The sequence below is a fragment of the Callionymus lyra genome, chromosome 19, assembly GCF_982586985.1.
Source record: "Callionymus lyra chromosome 19, fCalLyr1.hap1.1, whole genome shotgun sequence".
NCBI lineage: Eukaryota > Metazoa > Chordata > Actinopteri > Syngnathiformes > Callionymidae > Callionymus > Callionymus lyra.
This window is the reverse complement of record NC_141836.1, coordinates 7,805,760-7,830,666: the sequence shown is the minus strand read 5'-3', so window position 1 is coordinate 7,830,666 and position 24,907 is coordinate 7,805,760. Positions and strand designations below refer to the sequence as shown.

General features: G+C 37.1%; 2 protein-coding genes across 2 annotated transcripts in view; one reads left to right on the top strand and one right to left on the bottom strand.

Annotated features, from left to right (window-relative positions):
• camkvl (CaM kinase-like vesicle-associated, like) overlaps positions 1 to 17,489 on the bottom strand; it is a 69,304-nt gene extending 51,815 nt beyond the window's left edge. The window contains exons 1-2 of the mRNA XM_087782368.1: positions 17,418 to 17,489; positions 15,590 to 15,942 (exon numbers count right to left, since the gene is read on the bottom strand). Coding sequence (XP_087638494.1) covers positions 15,590 to 15,741 — 152 coding nt within the window. The 5' untranslated portion in view covers positions 15,742 to 15,942; positions 17,418 to 17,489. The remainder of the gene's footprint in view (positions 1 to 15,589; positions 15,943 to 17,417) is intronic.
• A 138-nt stretch (positions 17,490 to 17,627) lies between these two features.
• On the top strand, positions 17,628 to 24,400 carry LOC148059280 (mitochondrial glutamate carrier 1-like). Its single transcript, XM_087782369.1, has 10 exons — positions 17,628 to 17,696; positions 18,614 to 18,720; positions 19,660 to 19,785; positions 20,582 to 20,637; positions 20,698 to 20,788; positions 20,857 to 20,975; positions 21,041 to 21,236; positions 21,295 to 21,452; positions 23,915 to 23,990; positions 24,063 to 24,400. Exons 2-10 carry the CDS (start codon positions 18,698 to 18,700, stop codon positions 24,220 to 24,222), a joined length of 1,005 nt encoding a protein of 334 aa, XP_087638495.1. The 5' UTR covers positions 17,628 to 17,696; positions 18,614 to 18,697; the 3' UTR covers positions 24,223 to 24,400.
• Positions 24,401 to 24,907: the final 507 nt, after the last annotated feature.

Genomic DNA, 24,907 nt, shown 5'->3' with positions numbered 1-24,907 from the left:
AGTTTGCAGAAGTATTGTCAACGAAATTTCAAATTTGGAATCATCAAAGCAGCAATTGTGGAAAAGACAGACTTTTTTTTAATCTTTAGAGGTGAAATAGGTGACTTCAAATATACACTTATAAAAAATCAAACTATCAAAATGAAGTCTGTGGTCTTGAAACAGAAATGATTTCAAACCACAGACATTATTGGAGACTTTAAGAGACTTCATTGAGAGACTTCACAGCGATAATCGATTTTAATTGACACATTGACTTGAGTCCAATGTGCTGTTGGCCTGAGTGACGTCTGATTTATCTTGACAGTCATTTCAAAAAGCTCGTCACCAACGGATTGCCTCCCATGAGAGTAGCAAGCGGCCTTCTAACTTTAAAGTGACAGATCACCCAAAATCTCACTCGTTGTCTATTCGCCCTCATCTCGACGATTTGGGATTATTTTCAGAGTAATCTGTTCCTTTTTAGAGTCATAGGCAAACATGTGAATTCATGGTAATGAAGCGACTGGATCTCAGTTATCTTCGTCCAAAAAGACACGACACCTCCATCCTGCTCGTCTGCAACATCCATCTTGAGTGGAAGATAAAGAGCTTCAGTCGCTACATTAGCACGGTCATTCATTTGTGTCTATAACTCCAAAAAAAGAACAGATTACTCTGAAAATAATCCCGACCCTTAGTCGACATGAGGATGAGGATAAAATGAGATACATTTTAACACGTTGTTTGAAATGAAGACACTTTTAAGACGTGATTGTATGTTTCCTCATCCATAATGAGTATTAATAAACAATTGGCATTAGTAATATTGAAAAAGCAACCTTTGTTCCTTCAGGAAAGTATGAAAATTGTAGTTTTTCTCTGGGTATGAAAATGGTCGGAGACCCCTGATCTAGAGACAACATCTGAGATGTTGGAACCTATGACCTGCTGAGCGGACACTGGGATGTAATGTTTACAAGCACAACCATTAAACAACAGGAAGTAACAAGGACTTCAATCTTCAACATCGATGACAACAACTCGTAAAATACAAATTCATCAACATTTTCTGGAGATGAAAAGATGACGTCTGAATATTGCCGTAGTCGCGTGACATTAAAAGCGCTCGATGTTTCCAGTCGAACAAAAAGTGACGACGATGGTGACGCGAAGTGATGGCAGAGAGCGACGCAGCTGCCGCGATGAAAGTAAACTTCATTGTAGCTTAAAGGAATAAGAGCAAACATCCTTGAGCCATTCAGAGCTGGCAGGATTCAAGGCCGACGCGGCGGCTCTGGCACTTGTTCACTCACTCAGTCACAGTTTTTTTTTGTTTTTTTTTGCTTCGCTCTGACTTGACGCGTCTTTCATCTCTATTCTTGGACTTTGAGGCTTTTTTGTCATTGGGCTAAAAATCTTCAGGAGCGTTTGTGGCCTTTTAAGTTTCAAATATAGATGTTTTTAACGGTTGTAATACGTCATTAACCGATTCATGTGTTTAATTCAGTCAAAATGACAGTAGACAGGGTCATAATGTTATAGCTTGTTAATGTTGTGTTTAAGATACAATAGATACACTAAGACAGAGCTTAGGAACTCAGGGGTGAAGTGGGAAATACAACAATGATTTTGGGTTGTTATTCTACACAGGTTTTCAATTTTATTATAAAATAAAATGTTATTGAACAAACCTCTCAATTATATCAGACTTTCTTTTAAAAAATAAGAAAACAACATGCACTGTTATTACGCCAAACAGAGCTTTTTCATCCTAGGTTTTGAATAAATAAAAATAGTAATTTATTCAATTTGCAGCATTAGCAGGTGCTATTTATTGAAATGAAAAGCTATTTTTTTGTATTTTGCTATTTAAAATTGTGAGTTTTTGCTTGAATTTCTTCACAGGATGTCAGAAAAGCCGCCCGGAGGTTCTGTTTTGACGTGAGCTGCCTCCCATCCTCATAGATCTTTCGCCGGAGGATGTTTCAAGGGTTCTGAAGAGGGTTGAGGTCAGGGGAAGATGGAGGCCACACCATGAGTTCAATGCCCATCGCAGCCATGACGCAGGCGGTGTTCTGTGCAGCATCAGACGACACATTGTCGCGCATGAAGATGATTTTACGACAGAAGGTGCTGCTCTTTTGATTAACCATGGAAGACGGTCAGTCAGAAACTCTTTAGTGAAGTTTGACAGACGCAAGGATTGTTAAGAAGGGGTTTTATGTAAACTGGTAACTAAGTCTTTTAACATGTTTAGACCAATATAGCTTCAATAAATTAACAAATGACCATTTCAACAGTTCTTTAAAACATGTTTTGAAACTCTGTTGGATGAAACAACTTGGATTTGTTTTCATATAATCGAGAGAATACAATATGAATTCTTCTTGAAGACTTAATGTAATTGTCCAATAAATCATATATCGTGAGGCGCCAAAGTAAAGTAGGAACAGCAGAAATGGCATTAATATGATGAAAAAACGTAAATATATATATTTTTAAAAAGAGTACATTATAAAATAAACTTGAACTGTAATTTGACCGCACATTTTGTAATTTCTAATTAATTTAATTTAAAGATCTTTAGGAAAAAGAACACTTTTAATATTTATACATTTTGTAACAAAAAATGCAAAAGATAAGGTGTAATGAGGCTCCTTTTAAATACATTCAAATTAAACTTGTTTTCTTTTTTTTTAATTGCCTTGTAAAAGGTCAAATTCAAAAAAAGTCTTAAAACTAAGATGTTTAATGACCTTAACTAATGCAATTCTTACCCATCGGAAACATTTATATTTGATCATTTTTATAGTTTTACTGGGACATCATGAAGGCCACATAAATACACTTAGACGGCCGCATTTGGCCCACAGGCTGCACGTCTTTGCTATGGAGTCCATGGCTGTGAAGTAGAAAATCTCTGATCATCAGGATTTGGTTCATGGTTCTTCACTCAAACCAAGTAAAAAAATGATATCCAGTCTTTTTCTGCTGTATTTTCACTTGTATTCACTATAGAAGTCGACGAGAGGATGTTGACATCACACACAAACACACTCATGTCTCAAAGAACAGACACACTACACACTAAAACACACTGAAATCTGAATAAATATAACAAGTATTTTGAATAAAAAACAGCCAAAACTAGATAAAATCGAACAAGTAGCAGGTAGAAGTACTGCAAGACAAAAAGACACGTCGAGCTGTATTCCTGCCACACACACACACACACACACAACCTCTTCAGACGAACATACATGTGTTCAAGTCCCTACAGCAAACATCTATCTTGGGTCTATTTAACAAGCTGTTATCAAGCAGCCTAATGCTCTCCCTGCACGGAGTGTGTGTACGGCACAGGAACACACACTCGCTCGCCATGTGTTTGACTGGATGGTCTCCAGCTTCCTTTTGTCGGAAGCTCACCCTCCTTCTCTCCTTCTGCCTCGTCGTTTCACCCTCTTGCCTCCCTTCATTCAGCGTCACCGCTTCGTGATACAAAAAGACACTTTGAACCTTTGCTTTTTTTTTCACCCCCGTTTTTTAACCTCAGCTTTTGCAGTGGAGTCACAACAGGTGGCGATCACTCCCATCCACGGATGCTCGGACCGACAAAATCAGAGGATGGAAAAAGAAGGGATGTTGACCCGAGGTCACGAGAGAGCTACCATCTCACCACCATTCACACCTGAAATATAATTTTCTGGTCAAGATTATTTTTCTGGGAAACTTGCCATCTTTTTAAAAAAGTTAGTTCTTGCAGTCAAGAGGGCAAGACACATTTTTCTTTTCTGTATTTTTGACCAAAGAAGTTTAACGCGATGTGAGAAGTAAAGTAGGTAAGAAGTGCGAGTAAAGTTGTGGAGCGACAAGTATACAATCAATACTTCTCCTCCAGGGTTATAGTGATAAACACATCTCACGATACAATTTAATATTCAGCTCAGGATACAATATATTTCAACTTGAATTCCACTCTATTGTGGTTGAATGAATAGAACGAAAAACCAAAATTTGTCCAAAAAAACAACAACTTTAAAAGCAGCTTAAGTCATCTGTATCCTCTTGTCCTCAGTTATCACCAACATCTTGTCCTTAAATTGCTGAAGGATGTAATGACTACTGACTTTTAATTGAAACAGCAAGATGAAAAAAAACAACGGTATTTGCATGTTTATTTTAAATTAAATAATCAGTAATAGTTTTGTGGTTTAAATAAACTTTAAAGAATCAACATTTCTTCTCCAGGGTTATAGTGATACACACATCTCACAATACAATTTAATATCCAGCTCATGATACGATATAATTCAACTTGAATTCCCCTCTATTGTGGTTAAATAAATAGGACTAAAAACCAAAATATGTAAAAAATTCAACTTAAAAGCTGCTTAAGTCATCTGTATCCTCTTGTCCTCAGTTATCACCAACATCTTGGCCCTTTAGTTGATGTTTGATGTAAACTGATGATTTTTAATTGCAACAACAAGATGAAAGAAATACACTGTATATGTATTTGCATATTTATTGTAAATCAAATAATGAATAATAATTGTGTAGTTTAAACAAACTTTAAATATAAAAAGGGCTGTTGAATCTCAGTATGATATATATCGATGTATTATCTTATTTCTCAAACCCCTATTCTTCACTGATCTTTAACTTTGATCCGGCATAGAAACAGAGTTATGCAGAGATATTTTCCACACACTGTGTTCCGTCTGTGTGTAGTGTGAGGTTGTCTACGTTTTTGTTTGAAGCACCGGTGGTGCCATTATATGCACTTAGAAGTGCACTTACTCTGGACGTTAATGGGAAGATATAATGAAGAAGTTCCGTGTCTGCAGCCACTCAACTTTCAACATCTCAACATCCACAGATCAGACACATCGACAAAGATGGACACAAAGAATGATCTGAAATAGAAATAAAAGTTACTTTTCTAAACTGCAAATGTTTCCCTTCGAGACATAGAAAAACAACGAGATTATCAATTCAAAGATAGTAAATAAATAAACAGTGTATCCTGCTGGTGAACCTCCAGGTGTATTCACGACCAGAGTAGTTTTATAGAAGCATAAAGGACTTTTGATCTGAACCATCAGGCCTAAAACTGTGTCTTCGCTGATTTAATGTTCATGAACACGTTGCCTTCAACCACTGAATCTCCGCATTGATAAATCAATAAACACAAACCCAACGTACAATCAAGTCAGTGATGTCAGTGGAGCTCAAAGAACGTTCCGTTGAGATGTTCCTACATCCACACATTTTCTCCTTCACTTGTCAATTCTTCGCTCCTGCTTTCACCTCCGGCCTTGAACACCATCAAGTGGAGCTATAAAAGTACTTAGACACACATACCACCATCAAGAAGCTCTCTTCTTCATGAAAGCAATAATGAGTCAAACATCTACTGTGACTTGAGAATCGTGTTGGCTCATGGGAAAGGTTCTCCGACCAAGAGTTAAACCCAACGGTGACTTCTGTTTTTTTTTACTATATTTGAAGTGACCAAGAAGGTTTTCATTGTTTCTAGTTCTGAATGAAGATGTATTTGTGAGCGAGAGCAGTGTGAAGCCATACAAGTGAATGACTTCAACACAAGGGGTGTGTATTAGTACGATTGTGGAGAAACGATCTGTATGACGATAAAGGAGGAACAATACGATATATAGTGATACTGTAGTAACAAGGATATATTTGTAGTATTGTCGAGTACATGACTCTTGACAAAGTCGTAATTGCTTTCATTAGAAACCAAAATATGTCCAAACATCAGCTTTAAAAGTTGCTGGAGTCACTGTATCCTCTCGTCCTCAGTCATGCCCGGGGTTTTAACATTAATCTACCAGGGGTGGACATAATGGCTGCTTCCATATACTGGTATAGAGTTTAATTGAAACACAAAAATGAACAAACCCTGTTCAAATTGGCAGGTTGATTGTAAATAAAAATAGAATTTGATTTTAAGCTATTTTTATTGATCTGTAAAATAAAATAGGATTTGAAAGAAAAGAGAAAACCAAATCGTGCACTGACGTCGAATATTGATACAGTATCATGGAAAAAAAACATACTGTATCAATAGATATACATATACAGACATACGTTAAATATACGTTTTTTATTTTAAGTTATAAATGAAAAACTTCCATTTTCTTGATTTAAGTAACTATTTTTGTATCTCTATAATTCAACTATACTTTAATTTGCTTTCAAACCAAAATATTTCAACATCAGCTTTAAAATCTGCTGGAGTCGACTGTATCCTCTCGTCCTCAGTCATGGCTGAATCTTGAAGATTTTTTATTGTTACCCTTTAGCTGTAGGATGTGATGACTATCTATCTAGTGGCCGAAATGTTTAATTTCCAAAACAACATGCAAATATTCACAGCATTGGTTCATTTTTAATTGTTAATTTAAACATAATAAATAAAAATATATTATTTTAAAAAGTTTATTGAACTGTAAACAAGAATAAAATATGATTTGAAGGTAAATTATAAAAATCGATTTGGTGCGATCGAATATCATTACAGTATTGTGATATTTCACCATATCAATATTTTTTAATATCCTTATGCAACACCTTCTGAATACAGATGGAGCTACAGAACAACTCGGAAATCAAACCCCCTCTATGTTTCTAACCTGATCTAATGGAACCATGTGTCAAAATAGTCGAACCCAAACCGCTGGTTAAAAATAATTCATAAAGATGGTGACAACAATATTTTTTGAATTTCCAGATAATTCAACCCGGCGACCATGAATCCTGTTTGAGTGTCAGGCCGTGATTTTCTAATGACTGGTTGGCGTCCACCTCCTGACAGAGCTCGTGTCAACGTGTCCGACATCCAGAAATAAACAAGACATCAATTCAGAAACGTCTTAAGCGCAGCATGGGAAGGACAGCATTAATTGCTGGAGCCAGTTAAGAGGGGAAATGACTTCCTGACCCCGTCACTGCATATTTCAAGAGCTTAAAAAATTGATGCCGAGGGTTATTAAGAAACAGCAGGTGACGGGAGATTTTAGTCGAGAGCTCTCAGGTGTTTAATGCCTCCTGGTTTTTAATTTGACTCCGACCGCACAAAAAAACAACACAATTTAAGACGGCGCGGCGAAGGTATCGTCGTCAACCTTCAGGCTCTATTTTTATCTCCGTTGATCGATGCGAGCTCTTCATCCGTCTCAGGGTCACAACCCACCCAGACAAGGCCACCAATTAGGAAGCGACCATTACCTTTATTTCCTTCGCTGCGCAGCGACGTTTTACGCGCAATAAATTGAGTCGTATCTCTGCTCAGGTGTCGCGGAAATATCCCACGTTTATGTGGAAATGTCAAGTTAAAAGCCGCGTCTTAAAGGTCACACGAGAGGTCGCGTGGTTCTTTACAGTTGGTTTAAAAGCCAAACGTTTGTTTAATTAGCACCGACTTTATAATAAATGGCATAAAAACCAGTTGATTACTAAACACATTTGAACATTTAGTTTCTGTTTAAACAAATATGTATTTAACGGATATCAAGTATTACATCAACATCTAGGGATTCGAAAATTTCGATACGGCGACTTTTGTTTCTAATGATACTGTATCGACATTCGACATCTTTTTATTTTCTGCTTTCAAATCATAATTGTTTATCATTTACGGTTCAATAAAGTGTCTTGAAAATAAAATAAAGAGACATTAACATGAAAATATTCACAGGGTTTCTTCATTTTGGTGTTGCAATTAAACTCCCGGCCGCTAGATGGCGGCAGTCATTCCTCCTCTGTAGCTAAATAATGATAAAATCACATGATGACTGAGGACTAGAGGATACAGTGGACTCCCGAGTACTCGAAAATACTATAAATATATCTTTGTTCCTACAGTATCGCAATATATCGTAATATATATCGTTGTCCCTGTATCGTACCATTACATTCTTGCTGATACCATCACTAGCAACAACCATATGTGCTAAGTACCTGAACTCGTCCTGCATTGCATGCTGGGAAACTTGGTTTTCAATAATTATTTTGTATCATCAACTTATATTTTGTAACAAAAGTAAATCCACGTTTGCTACATTAAGTGTTGACTTGCAACAGAGCAAGCCGTGGCAAATACTACTTACTTACTTATTTACTTACTTACTTACATCACCATCAACTTTGTTCAGACCATTCAGTCGTAATTATGGCAGAACAACTCAGATACCGGTGGTCAACCCTCAGCTCTGAGTGCAGCCTTGTGGTTCCCGACTTCAAACCCCTGACAGTAAAGACGGAGCGATGCATAAGGAAAAGGCGTCGGAGACACAGAGTGAATATTAATAAAAAAGTCCAGAGTAGCAACAACTAACCAGACGTGACAACCGGGCTGTCAAGTCGACGACTTGTACAAGAGGAAGGAAGTGAAGAGTCTTTCATTCAGACGTCCATTATGGTGACACAGTGGAATTGAATGAAAGATGGATGAGACATCAAGACAACCTTTGAAAAAGAACGGCAGGGAAATAGTTTTGCATTCCTTTCATCTCTTTCTTTCTTTGGTCATCTTTAGGCAACTTTGTATGAAAACTGCTTCATTAATAAGGGAGGTAGAAAGTACTGATACATTCAATATTATTTAAAATAATGTTGAATGCAAATATTCACATTTATTTTATGTTATTTTATTTTAGCTTCTAAAGAAGGAAATTAAATCCAATGAAATCCAGCGAGATCCCAGCGTTGACTGAGAACGAGAGGATACAGTCGACTGAAGCTGATGTTTGGACATAGTTGCCACATATCGCAATATTATTTTCTTTGATACGATATCGATATTCAACAGCACTATATTGATTTTTTTTTTAATTTTCAAAACAATTAAATTAATTTATATATTTTTATACTGCTGGGGTCGACTGTATCCTCTTGTCCTCAGTCCTGGCCTGGATTACATTGTAAACATTTTTTTTAAATATAACTAATTATACAAATATCATAACTATATATACATGTTTGGCTTTCAAATAATATGGTATGTGTTTCAATAGTTGTTTTTATATATATATATATATATATATATATATATATATATATATATATATATATATTTAAATGTTTTATAGTTTAAAATAAATTAATTCGATTTTTTTATTATTCATTATTTAATGTGAAAATATTTTGTGTTGCAATTCCAGCCGAAGTCATTATATCCTCCGCAGCAAACGCAACAATCAAATACTCAAGAGTAAACGATGACTAAGGACGAGAGGATACAGTCTTAGAAATTATCGATATGGTGATACATCATAATGTTCTTTCTCCACGATACTGTATCGATATTTGACAGCACTGTATCATTTCCTTTTTCAATTTTGGCGTTAACATAGTTATTTTATGGTTTATAGTTCAAATAAGTGTGTAAAAAAAACAAAAACATGTTCATTTTTGGGTTGCAAATAAACCTGGGGCCGCTAGATGGCAGCAGACATTATGTCCTCCACAGCTAAAGTAACTTTGAAATCATGTGATGACTGAGGATGAGGGGATACAGTCGACTCCAGCAGCTTTTAAAGCTGAAAAATATTAAATTTAATATTGTAATTAAATGCAAATATTCGCTAAATTAATTTTATTTATTCTATGCAGCTGAAGAAACAATGAAATTCAAATCCAGCAAGATCCCGGCCATGACTGAGGATGAGAGGATACAATCTGCTCCAGGAGCTTTTAAAGATATTAAAAAATATATATTTGTTTTCAAAACAAATGAAAGCAGTTAAAACTTTGTCATGTGGTCTCTGAAAAATGCTGCAAAAAATAAATTCCGGCGATGACTGAGGACGAGAGGATGCCATCGAATGAAGTATGATCGTGACTGTTTAAAATAAAATAACTGTGTTAATTTTTGAGTTGCAAATTAAACTGCCGGCCGATCTGGCAGCAGTCTTTATAACCTCCGAGGCTAAAGCAACTTTGAGATCCTGTGATGACTGAGGACGAGAGGATACATTGACTCCAGCAGTTTTTAAAGCTGATGTTTGGACATTACGTCCTCCTCAGATATCGCGAGGAAGATGACTGAGGACAAGAGGATACAGTTGACTCCGGCAGCTTTTAAAGCTGATGTTTGGACATTACGTCCTCCTCACATATCGCAAGGAGGATGACTGAGGACGAGAACAGGCCGCTAGATGGCAGTAGTCAATACGTCATACGCAGCTAAAGGAATGAATGAAATCCAATGAAATCCAGCGAGTTCCCGGCGATGACTGAGGACGAGAGGATACAGTCGACTGAAGCTGATGTTTGGACATATTTTGGTTTGCAAACAAATGAAAGCAGTTACGACTATGTCAAGAGTCAGGTGGTCTGCAAATACTACAACACCAGAGTCAAGTACTCGACAATACTATACTTGTTACTACAGTATCACGATATATCGTATTGTTGACCCTGTATCGTGATACGTATCGTATTGCCAGACTCTTGCCAATACACGCCCCTAGTTAAGGTTAAGTGTATATTGTATAATGTTTGGTTTTCAAAACAAATGAAAGCAGTTAAAACTTTGTCATGTGGTCTCTGAAAAATGCTGCATAAAATAAATTCCGGCGATGACTGAGGACGAGAGGATGCCATCGACTGAAGTATGATCGTGACTGTTTAAAATAAAATAACTTTGTTAAGTTTCGTGTTGCAAATTAAACTGCCGGCCGATTTGGCAGCAGTCTTTATAACCTCTGAGGCTAAAGCAACTTTGAGATCCTGTGATGACTGAGGACGAGAGGATACATTGACTCCAGCAGTTTTTAAAGCTGATGATTGGACATATTTTGGCTTGAAAACAAATTAAAGCAGTTACGACTTCGTCAAGAGTCATGTGGTCTGTAAATTCTACAACACCAGAGTCAAGTACTGGACAATACTACACATATATACTTGTTACTACAGTATCACTATATATTGTATCGTTTCCCCTGTATCGTGATGAAGTATGTTACAGCCAAACCCCTATTTATTGATGTCACTGGTGGTGGATCTTCCGGTAATGACGGAAACATACCCAAAAAAAAGATTATCCCTTCAATTCTAATGAATTCAGGTCGGAGAGACTGGAGAAGGAGACGAGGCAGAAACAGCTTCAACAGACTGTGCACTTGGCGAAACGCTGGCCCCCATCTGCTGACTCCGTGGACAGTAATGTGCCACTCTGATTTCCGTCGGTCAGCACAGCGACGGCCACACTCTCAATGAGCCGAGCAGAAGTAAGAATGGAGGAGAAACGACGACGGTGGTTTGAGATTTACCAAAAAAAAGCAGCAGGTCAGCAGAGACTTCATCTGATGATTCTGCTCATTTTTCCTCAATCAACGCAGTCCATTCACCACCATCAACACTAGTTCAGTGAATGAAACAGTTAAACGAAATCCCAACTCCGCTTAAACTGGGTTATTATTTTAAGGTCTGCGAGATTGATTTTCGTGGTCCTGAGGGGATGAGCGAGCGTGTGAAGGAAGGCGAAGGTGCTCGCACACCCCAAAAAAAAAAAAGTAGTCAAAAGTGATAGAATGAGGAAGAGTCTCAAGATTCCAGAGGTTATTAACCAGAGAATCTTTTTGGGTCGCACTATTTCCTGCCTCCTCTCGAGGTGTCGGTCCAATCCTCCGACGTGTTTTTAATGATTTAATCAAAGCAGAACAACGTTTTTTAGCCAATTCAAGTTTTCTTATCACTGTAATTAAAGGTGTTTTATTAAACTATCGAAGCTTGGACTCATGGAAATAAAAAGTTCCTGGTGGGCAGACGGCCTTCACGCCGCTGTGTCATCAAACCATGTTCACTTCACTCCAGTCCCACTGAGTCTGAAGGTAAATGACATCCCTGCACAGACAGCGTTATGAGCTGCTGCTGCTGATCCTGCTCGCTTTACTGCCGCCTGGAGGAGAGACTCCGCTCACTCCTGCTGACACCGCGACATCTGGTGGACAAAGAGGGACGTGCAGGGCAAACAAGGATCTAAAAAAGTACTAAATCTGTTGTGACAAAACAATTTTGAATGATGTGTATATTTATTATTTATTATACTAGAAATATTTTCTCAATTGCAGCGTAAAAAAAATTTGACTTTCTTTTTCCAATCTTATATTATTTTTACAGGATAGCCATTAAAGTGTTTCTATGTATTAAATAATAATAAAAGTGTATTTGGTTTGGGTGTTAGAAAAATATACATACGGCAATATATCTCAATGTTTTTTTCCACGCTACTGTACCGATGGTTTATAGTTCAATTAAGAGTGTGTAAAATAAAACAACTGTCTTAATTTTTGTGTTGCAATTAAACTTCTGGTCGCAGTCATTCAGACCTCTGAGGCTAAAGCAACTTTGAGATCCTGAGATGACTGAGGACGAGAGGATACGGTCACTGGAGTCGCTTTTAAAGCTGATGTTTAGACATATTTTGGTTTGAAAACAAATGAAAGCAGTTACGACTTCGTCAAGAGTCATGTGGTCTGTAATTTTGTGCTACACCAGAGTCAAGTACTCGACAATACTACAAATATATAGTATCTAGTATAGTATATAGTATACAGTGTACAGTATAGTATATAGTATACAGTATCGCAATATATCGTTGACCCTATATCGTGATATGTGTTGTATAGACAGATTCTTGCCAATACACACCCCTAGTATTTGGTTCATTATAGATGTATCAACCTTTTTTATAGTACGTACCGTAATTATAGTTGACTTTACTAAGCCAACGTTCAAGGATATTAGAGCTTAAGATTTAAAGAAAAATTGGCAAAAATGTTTATTTTAATATAAAATAAACATGAATGTTTGGTCCACTGAAGAACTTTGCTCCCATTGTGCTGATTTTGAAAATGTTCCTGCTCAAATAAGTCGTTTACTTATACAAAAAATGAAATAAATGTATTTTTTTAAACTTACTTATCATTACTTGAAATATCACCTTTGAAAATTTGGCATTTCAATGTCAATTAAGGCCTTATTTTTAGATGTAATTTATTCTTTAACTTTTAAGACTTTTCAAGGATCATTGGTTCAAGGTGATTGTTCAAATATTATTTATAAACACCCAAGAAAATGAGCAGTTTTACTTCCTAAAGCTGCTTTTAGGGCTGTAGATTGTAGAGTTTTAAGTATTAATTGAAATATAAAGCATTACAAAACTATGAGGAAAATCAGATATGATTATTTTCTCCACATCTCTCGCTGCTCCTGAACAAGACGATCCCTGCGACGGCACTTAAAAAGCCTTCTTAACGACGCTTCTCTGGAAGGAACCGTGACTCGTCTCCAAACCTCTTCACTGAAAACACACTCGCGGTGCTGCAGTGCAGTCATGAGACGCAATCAGAGGTTGACTTGCTCAAGGCCACTTCGGTGCGTTCAATAATCGTGCGCTTTCATCTCCAGCGAGACTTTCAGGGACAATGGTTCTGCGGAAAAAGAGGGTGAACACTTCGCCTCTGGGAACATCTGCGTGAGGTTGCATCGCACTTAATGAGGTACTAAAGACTCACAACAACTACATGTACTCGACACACACACACACATCACTGTTCTATTCAGATGCATCACCTCACGACTACAGGTTTGAACATGTTGCCTTTTGGCTGCATGTAGTATATGAGCTACAACACTAAGTATGTACCAGACGGTATTATCTCAAGTTGTGTTTTTTACCCTCGTGTTATCTCAGGGTCAAAGTGACCTGAAAACAAATGTGTTTGTGGTATCCCTTGTGTCGTCTCTGGGTCAAGTTGAACGACCTCCCTGGCTATCATAAATGCATATGCCATGCTGGAGGTCGTTCACCTTGACCCAGAAACGACACAAGGGATACCACAAACACTTTTTTTCCGGGCCTTTGAAGATAAAGTATAAGTAGTGTTAGTATACTACAGGTATATGTATTTGTAGTGTACTAAAAGTATTCTAGTTTAATAGTTCTTTGCACTAAACTGGAACATTTTAAGATCACAGATAGATTACTTTCAGGATAGAAAACTATCATCTCTATACTACAAGTGTACTACACTCTATAGCTTAGTTTACAAAAGTTTTCTTAAAGTTTACTCAAAGGAGGTTAGTAAGCTTTATTTGTAAACGCACTATTCTCTATAATACAAATTTAAGATGTTTGTGGTATCCCTTGTGTCGTCTCTGGGTCTCCATAAATGCATATGCCATGCTGGAGGTCGTTCACCTTGACCCAGAAACGACACAAGGGATACCACAAACACTTTTTTTTTCGGGCCTTTGAAGATAAAGTACAAGTAGTGTTAGTATACTACAGGTATATGTATTTGTAGTGTACTAAAAGTATTCTAGTTTGATAGTTCTTTGCACTAAACTGGAACATTTTAAGATCACAGATAGATTACTTTCAGGATAGAAAACTATCATCTCTATACTACAAGTGTACTACACTCTATAGCTTAGTTTACAAAAGTTTTCTTAAAGTTTACTCAAAGGAGGTTAGTAAGCTTTATTTGTAAACGCACTATTCTCTATAATACAAATTTAAGATGTTTGTAGTATCCCTTGTGTCGTCTCTGGTTCAAGGTGAACGACCTCCCCGGCTTCCATAAATGCATATGCCATACTAGAGGTCGTTCACCTTGAACCAGAAACGACACAAGGGATACCAGAAACACTTTTTTTTCGGGCCTTTGGGTCAAGGATTCGAACCCATTCCCCCAAAGCATGTTTTTGTTGCTGTACTACAAATATGTTCTGGAGTTCACGCTGCACTGTACAGTAAAGTGTACTCTCCCAAATGTCAGTTATCACCTGCTCGTGTCTGAACCAGGCGACATAAAGTACAACCCGAACCTGTGACTGGGATTAACTCGGCCTGACGTGACAGTAGAGCGACAGCGCGAGTGTGTCTCGAGTCAGATGCAAATATTGATGCTTGAAATTAGCGATGACCTTAATTACGTAACGCAGACATATTTGTAGTTCTTTGTATTCCCTGATACTGCGGCCTATTACTGGTCCATATAGGGTTCTCACGACATTTACATTGTCATATATCATAATATCATAATATTAATCATATTATATGTATGTATAATTAATCATAATATATGTTAAGATATATTTTTAAAAGTAATTCGATACCATTAATTAAAAAAAGATGTTGTATGTTAAGAAGCCTTTGTTTTGAATACGTAAGAGGTTCTACTTCTACGCTCACACTGCGCACACGCGTATACCGCCCCCTGTTGGTTCCGCCAAGAACTCTTGTATTTGTTACTTGCGCTAATTCACGTTATTTTTATTATATTTACAAATAAAAGTGTGATAATAGAAATGATTGCAAAAAAAAACAAATGCTGATATGATCATAAAATAAACATTTCCATAAATATTAATAAAACAAACAGAATCGCCATTTTTAAATTATTTTTTCAATTCATTTTTGTGTCGTGACATTTAATTATACTTTAACTGGGAGTAAAAAGCTTCTCACGTTAAATGAACAATTTGAAATTTCATAGATATGAGATACTGAGGGGATTTTAACTTTTTGTAAACAATCAATAGCATGTGAGTAAATTAAGACATTACTTGCCGGGTCAGAAGAAGATCTGAGAAGGTCGGACTCTTCCAGTTCCATCTTGATCTTTGCTGCTGTGACTCTCCATCCAGATGGACTGGTTGGACTGGTTGAAAACCTGGAAAACCAAAATACAAAAATAGTTTTTCTCTGACCAAAGCATTCATATATACTTATCTTAATACAAAGTTGATGGTTTTGACGACTGGGCTTGTTGGTGACGGAGTCGTTGGGTTGTATCTGGCAGCAGAGAGAGGCAACGAACCAACCCAGGATCACTTCTAATAAGAATAAGAAGGTTCTTCCAGCAGTACTTTGGTGTCTTCAGATGGTGACCTTAGCGTTTGATTCTCGCGGGCGTCAAATCCCTAAGATCCAGTTACAAGAGAATGGATAAGATACTGTTAGCAGATAGTAGTATACCTGAAGATAAAGTATAAGTAGTGTAAGTGAACTAAAGGTATATGTATTTGTAGTGTACTAAAAGTATTCTAGTTTGATAGTTCTTTGCACTAAACTGGAACATTTTAAGATCACAGATTGATTACTTTCAGGATAGAAAACTATCATCTCTATACTACAAGTGTACTACACACTATAGCTTAGTTACAAAAATGTTCTCAAGTTTACTCAATGGAAGTAAGTAAGCTTTATTTGTATACGCACTATTCTCTTTAATACAAATTTAACATGTAATAGGGTTGTTGAAAAATATTGTTACGGCGAAATATCATGATAGTCTTTTTCACAATAATTTATCGATATTCGACAGCAGTGGTTTTGAATACTTTAATGATTTACAGTTCAAAAGTGTGTCTAAAATTAAATTAATCAATTGTTTAATTTCAATTAGCTTGCAAATATTTATAGCATTTGTTTACTTTTGATTTGCAATTAAGATTTCGACCAATTAGCAGTCATTGCGTCCTAAAGAAACAATTAAATCCCGGCGATGACTGAGGACGAGAGGATACAGTGGACTCCAGAAGCTTTTAAAGCTGATTTTTGGACATATTTTGGTTTGAAAACAAATGAAAGCAGTTACGACTTCGTCAAGAGTCATGTGGTCTGTAAATTCTGCAACACCAGAGTCATGTACTCGACAATACTACGAATAAATCCTCATTCCTACAGTATTCTATCTATCTATAAATCTATTATACTATATCGCAATACATCGAATGGTTGCTCCTGTATCTTGATATGTATTTTCACCAGATTCTTGCAAATACACACCCCTACTGCGTATACACTTCTAATCTATTTTGGTAAATTAAAGAATACTCTGGTCATATGGTTCTGAAATTTGGACGTAAAAAAAACAGTTTGTTAAAATCTGTATCAAAGACAAGACAGAAAAGTACACAGTTATGAGTTTGTTCTTTGTCATACTGTTTACTTTTGGATTAACACGATCATACAGTTGCCAAAGGAAAATAGCAGTATACTGAACTTTTCATGAAGTATATGAAGTATATATATTATATATGAGTACATCAGTGTAGTATTTGTGAACTATTGTCCAGCAAAAGTAAAATATACTACTTCAACTTTAGAGTAAAATAATTATGCAGCTAAAATGATGCATATTTTTTCGTCAGAGACCAATAAAGAATGTTTTAAAATAAAAATAGTTTAGATTCGTAAATATTAAAAAGGTATTAAAACATATATATATATTTCTAACGATGCACCATAAAGTACCAGCATTGAGCTAACATTGCTAACGTTTTAGCCACATGTTTGTTTTTAAATTAATTGCAAAAAAAAGGGCCCATTTGGTTCATTTATAAATTGATAATAAAAATAAAACGAATAAAAGCCCAAATATATTCATATTTACCTGCTTGAATTATGCAAGAAAAACATCAGGCGACCTGGCTAGCCAGCCTCGTGACGTCACACTCGGGTGGGCGTGGGTGGTGTCAGCAGCCATGAGGATTACATCAGACTCACCTGAGTCGACCAGTGGGTCTGCCTTCTTTTCCAGGTGAGCGATTGGCTGCAGGTAAAAAAGGTGTGCACTGTTTGGCTTCTAAAAGTTCTCCCGCTGCTTCAGTTCCTCTCGCAGCCGGAGACAGAGGCGGGTCCGCTTAACAACTGCAGAACCAGGACTTTGCCGGTACTTTTTAAACTTTGTTGTTAAAAAAAATAAGCATTTTATTGTTATCTTGTTTTTGCATAACGTTACAATATAAACGCCATTTAATAACTAATATATAACCTTATTATTAATAATAATTAAAAAAAAACATTTTTATTTTAGAACGTTTTGTCTGAACGAGTCTGCATTAACATAAACGCATTAAAAAAATACATTTTGCTGCAAAATAACAAGAAAAACGTAATAATGTAATAATTATGTTAGTGTAGCCACAGAAAAGTTCCTTTTATTATTATGTTTTGTTTGTTTTTACGCAGAATTAACTGGTTATTTCATATATATGAGGTTCACTAAGAAGTGCTTTCGATTTTAGTTGAATTTGTGGAAATACATTACATTTTTTAATATTATTTTTGAAGTTATGGGGAACTTTTGCAAGTAATGAAAAAACTATTTGTGGTTATATTGTATGAAATGAAGGGAGGGAATACATTTTTATTTATTGTTTTATTTGCTATGCTTTTCTACACAATATTTAAAATGGATTCCTTAGTCTTGTTTGTTTTATTTATTCTTGATATTAACATTATTATTAGGGTTTTATTGGTTCAAAACATTTTAAACGAATAAACCATGAATGATAATAGATGTATTTTTGTAACAATGCATTCATTCATTCGCCGCAACAGTGTTTATATCTCAAACGGTGGAGATCAATAACATTTGTGTTTGATGTCCTCCCCTGTGAGTTGGTCGTCCTCACCCTCCAAGAGATCTTCTTGCGAGCGCAGCTTTGAGTGATAACTGATATTTTGGCGGGCAGCGAAGGGGGAGCACGGGAGGATGATTGGAGTCGGATTCATCCCTCGGATCTGCATAGCTGGACTGGTCTATATATACAACCCTGATCCGGTCTCTCCTCTTGCCTTGCTCAGTGTCTCTCGGGGACTCTCAGGCTGATTTTCCATCTCCAGCCTTCACGTTGACCTTGAACTGAAAACCCAACAACCAAGAAAACCATGGCTCAACGTCAGCAAATCAGGTAAAAACCACTTGAAATATCGACTCAAGAATGACGGTTTGATCGTGTTGTTTTCCTTCCAAAGGATTTTAAACTAGTTTCTTAACAATTCTGCAGCTTCTTTGTTTGAACACTTTCAGTTTCCAGTTTGAACTTGTTGAATCTTGTTCATGGCAAGTTAAAGAAAACAACAACATTCTTTTATTCCATTATTTCTCAGAAATGTCTGATCCTGGACTCTGAGGGAATCAGCAACAGAACAGAATATTTGCTACATAATTCTAGTTAAATTAATATCTTAGAGAGTGGAATTCGTCAACAAGTCATTCATTTTCTCAAATTTTAAGTGAGTAACACAAAGAGAAGGATTAAAAAAAAAAAAAAGCTTGAGGGCATCTAGTAAAGAGAAAAATAAACAAACCAAAGAACAATTTGAATGTCTGTGTCACAGTGATCAAACAAAATAACTTCGTAAGAACTTTTAAAATACCTATTTAAGTATTATAGATGTTTTGGTTTTTCATTGACTACTAAATTAGTATTTAATTCATTTTAGAGTAAATATGTATATAAATTGTTAGTAGGAAATAGGTTTGACGCCTGTTTAATACAATATAAAATGATCATTTAAGAATCATGTGTAACTTCCTTTTCACGTCAGTGTATTTGTGGATCCCTCATGATGACTCAGCAGTTTTTATGTGTAAACATCAAGTGCATTCCGTTTCATGTAACCATTGCAGGCATAGAATCTAGATTGAAACTCTAGATATAAACACTTTACTGTTTTTTACACGAGCAACCATAGTAATAAAATATTCTTCTACGCCCTATTCTTTAGTAACAGAGTTATGTAATATACAAAAGCCCCGCAGGTTATGTCTTGCTGTAAAACCTCTTTGAAAAGTTTTTTTTTTTTTAAATGGATAATGACTGACATGTTTGCTCGTCTCCGCGCAGCCTTCCTGCCAAACTGATCAACGGAGGTGTGGCAGGTATGGTCGGAGTCACCTGCGTGTTTCCGATCGACCTGGCAAAGACCCGCCTTCAGAACCAACGCAACGGGCAACAACTCTACAGAAACATGTGAGGAAAAACACCCGCGGCTCAGTTTGTCATGAATCAAATCGTTACCTCGATTATCAATCATACATTTGAATAGTTTAGCCGTTGAAACAGATCTTCTCGATGTGATGCAACATGTTTTGAACTTGAGTTAACTGTATTTATAATAATGTATTACACTTACAAAAGGGTACGAGCGAATACGGAGTATTGAGTAATGGACAGAGTGAGGAAGGTGAAGAAGAGAGTGCAGTCGCTGATGTCAGGAACTCAGATGAATACACTGACATTTTTCATGAGAATAACTAGAAAGTGCAAGATCAGAAATCCGTCAATCGGAGAACAAGGGTTATGACACCAAATGGAACGTAAGAAATGAAGAAAACCATTGAGTTAAATATATGGTTATTAGACTTGGATCGAGATGGTCTAAGTTTAAGGACTTACTTTGGCAAAAGGCAAGTTTTTCTGGTCAAGAATTCTGACTGAAAAAAGGTTTGACAAAGCAATTTTTTCACATTTAGTTTCCACATAAGTCAAAAGGTAAACAGTTAAAAAACAAACAAGTTTGTATTGCATAAAAGCTCAGAAGGTTCTCGAGGGCTTGGACACATTCCAGGTCCTAATCTGAGGAGAAATTGACACAAAGGATTAAGCAACTCATTGTAAATACAATTCAGAGACAAGCTTTTAATTTAGCCAATTATATGTAGTTGAAAATGTGATCTGAAAAACTAAAGATTCGGCATCGATCAGTTGAGGTTATTACCAAGATAGATCAGAGTAGGATCTGGAGCTTATCATGTCTGTTTTCCAGGATGGATTGCTTGATAAAGACGTTTAAATCCGATGGATACTTCGGCATGTACAGAGGTGAGAACGCAATCTCTTCACTGGGGTGCTCAGGAAGTGACGCTTCTTCTTGTGTCTCAGGTGCTGCTGTCAATCTCACCCTGGTCACCCCAGAGAAGGCCATCAAACTCGCCGCCAACGACTTCTTCCGCCACCAGTTGAGCAAAGACGGGTGAGTCCAAGCACGGCCAACGACACGACTTCTGGTTCCGTGTAACATGTCGCGTGTTTGTCCACCAGGGGGAAGTTGACGGTCTTCAAGGAGATGTTCGCGGGATGTCTCGCAGGCATGTGTCAGGTCTCCATCACGACACCGATGGAGATGCTGAAGATTCAGATGCAGGACGCCGGCAGGCTGGGTAAGATCTCCCATCCGTCGCTGGTGAGAGTTTTTTTAATAATCACTTTGATGCGGATCGCTTAGCCGCCCAGCAGAGGGTGATGCCCAGCGTGGTCGCTGCCCTGAAGATGGGCGGCACCAGTGCTGTGCTCAGTCGCGCCTACAACGCCAGCCCCGCACCGGTCCTCAGGAGAGTGTCGGCCACACAGATCGCAACAGAGCTACTGAGGACCAAAGGGGTCACAGGACTGTACCGGGGACTCGGCGCCACGTTGATGAGGTGAGAAGTCCGTGTTTAAAATCAGTCCGTGGATTCACTCAAAACCTCCTTATCACAGGGACATCCCGTTTTCTGTCATCTACTTCCCACTGTTCGCCCACATCCACCAACTTGGACCGCATTCTTCGGGAGGAACAACGGTCCCGTTCTACTGGTCCTTCCTGTCCGGACTGACGGCCGGTTGTGTTGCTGCTGTGGCCGTGAGCCCGTGTGACGGTCAGTGAACACATCTGGTACATGACACAGAATTCGGGGGAAGACCCACAACTGTCTCAGAATCAGAATCAGAATCCTTTTATTTGTCCCGCGAGGGGAAATTCGGTTTAACAACAGCAAGAGCAATATACCAAAAAAAAAAATAAAACACACAGAAATAAAATAATAAAAAGAAAAAAAAAAATCTAAATAGAATAGAAAATAAATCTGCACTATATTATATATACACAATCATATTTACAAAAATAACAAGAAAGGTGCAGTTAAATAATTATCTTGGTGTGTTCTTGTTGTGGAGTCTGAGCATAGAAGCATCGTGAGTGAGCAGCTGTGTGGTTTCTCCGTTCTATCTGCCACAGCAGGTGTCAGTGGAATCAACGTTGACCATGAGGCCTTCACACTCATGAAGTGTTCTTGTGCTTTGACCTAAATACAGTCGTCAATCTGTGGCTCAGGTCAACATTTGTCTTCACTAGTCATGTTCCATTGTCGCCCTTTGGAAACAATCGCTCAGGTTGAGCGTCTTTCTTTTGACAGACAACAATTATTTAAGTGTCAATGAGTTTATCAGTGATCATGTTGAACGTTGATTCTCAGTTTCCTTCTTGTTGTATTGGTTGGCAAGATATTGATTTGTGTGAATGACCATAGAATGATGGATTAGGAGATAAAGTTTGATCTATACCCTGGGAAAACTAGGGTTAGGGTAATTATTGTAGTTATAGATAGTATATAGTTAAGATTTTTGTTGCTATTGTTTTTTGTTGTTGTTAATAGTTGGAAATTAATATTGCCCGTTAGAGTTCTCGTCTCGAGTCATTAGATCATTACGTATGTGATAAGATAGTTTGTCTTTCACATGGTCATTTATGTGTGTCACGTGATCATTATATGTATGTCAAGTAGTTTATGTGTGTCATGAGATCATTTATGTCTCATGTCGACATTTATGTGTGTCATGAGATCATTTATGTCTCATGTCGACATTTATGTCTCATGTCGACATTTATGTGTGTCATGAGATCATTTATGTCTCATGTCGACATTTATGTGTGTCATGAGATCATTTATGTCTCATGTCGACATTTATGTGTGTCATGAGATCATTTATGTCTCATGTCGACATTTATGTGTGTCATGAGATCATTTATGTCTCATGTCGACATTTATGTGTGTCATGAGATCATTTATATGTCATGAGAACATTTATATGTCATGAGAACATTTATGTCTCATGTCGACATTTATGTGTGTCATGAGATCATTTACATGTGTCATGAGGTAATTTATATGTCATAAGATCATTTACATGTGTCATGAGATCATTTACATGTGTCATGAGATAATTTATGTCATGAGATCATTTATGTGTGTCATGAGGTAATGTATATATCATGAGATAAATTATGTGTGTCATAAAGTAGTTTAATTGTGTCATGAGATCATTTATGTCATGAGATCATTTATGTCATGAGATCATTTATATGTCATGAGATCATTTATGTGTGTCATAAAGTAGTTTAAGTGTGTCATGAGATCATTTATGTTTGTCATGAGATCATTTATGTCATGAGATCATTTTTATGTCATGAGATCATTTATGTGTGTCATAAAGTAGTTTAAGTGTGTCATGAGATCATTTATGTTTGTCAAAGTATTTTATGTGTGTCATGAGATCACTTATGTCATGCGATCATTTATGTCATGAGATCATTTATGCATGTCATGAGATCATTTATGTGTGTCAAAGTATTTTATGCATGTCATGAGATCATTTATGTGTCATGAGATAATGTATGTGTGTCATAAAGTAGTTTATGTGTGTCATGAGATAATTTATGTCACAAGATAATTGTTGTGTGTCATGAGATAATGTATATGTCATGAGATAATTTATATGTCATGAGATAATTTATATGTCATGAGATTATTTATGTGTGTCATGAGATAATGTATATGTCATGAGATAATTTATATGTCATGAGATTATTTATGTGTGTCACGAGATAATTTATATGTCATGAGATAATTTATGTGTGTCATGAGATAATTTATATGATATGAGATAATTTATATGTCATGAGATAATTTATATGTCATGAGATTATTTATGTTTGTCATGTAATCATTATGTGTATCATGTCATCATTTATGATCATTTGTGTCAGGTCATCATTATGTGTCATATGATCATTTATGTCTCATGAGATCATTATGTGTCATGTCATCATTTACGATCATTTGTGTCATGTCATCATTTATGTGTGTCATTATATTATTATGTGTGTCTGTATATTATTACGTGTGTCATGAGATCATTATGTGTGTCATGTTATCATTTATGTGTGTCATGAGATTATTATGTGTGTCATGCTATCATTATGTGTCATATATCTAACTTCAAGTCATGTCAGTGGACAATTCTGAATAAGAGTTCAAACCAAACCTCTTGTTTCCTCCAGTGGTGAAGACGAGGTTACAGTCTATAAGGAAAGGAGCCAACGAGGAAACTTACACCGGGATCGTGGACTGCATCAGGTGAACGATTTAAAAACATGTCCCACCATGAAGAGTAGAAGATAATCTGTTTTTTTTATGACTGAATGGCAGGAAGATCCTGCGGAAGGAGGGCCCCGGAGCGTTCCTCAAAGGCGCAGGTTGTCGAGCTCTGGTCATCGCTCCTCTCTTTGGCATCGCTCAGGTCGTGTACTTCGTGGGAGTCGGGGAGTTCCTGCTGGGCTGCGGCCCCTACAAGACCTTCTCTTCTTAAACAAGACCCTGGAGAACACCTTCCACCGTGCAGCCGGGAAACTCACTGCAAGACGTTTTCTCTCCCACCGGATGAAGACGCTCAAGGGACCAGAGCGATGTCGTTTCTATTTCAAATGTTTACAAGCGTGAAACCACCGCACTGAACATGCTGAAGAAATAAAAAAAGCATCACAGCATCTTCCTGCCTGTTTCATCCGCGGGAGCTTCTCCTTCGGCTGTTCACACGGAGAGTCGCCGAGCAAATATTGACGACGGGGTAAGAGGAGTACAGTGTTAGTGGTTCGATCCTAAGAGTCTTCAGGTTGAGAACCGAAGAGTATATGAAGTTTATTAATGTTCTATACCACACACACACAAAACCAAAAGACACTCAAACCTATGGTCAATTTTCCAAGTTCTCAATCCACCTCTGTATGTTTTTGGACCGTGGGAGGAAACCGGAGTGCCCGGAGTAAACCCACGCAACACAGGAAGAACATACAAACTCCACACGGAAGGGTCACAAGTTGCCTGGAAGCAAACCGACAACCTTCTTGCTGTGAGGCGATCGTGCAGACCAGTTTAACGGTTCCTGAGGATCGTAATCAAAACTGTTTATACAGATAGATGAAGCTGTTTTGTCGTTAAAGTTATTTCTTATAGAGTAATTCGTAAAAAAGTAGAGTTGAAGGCAAAAATGTAAG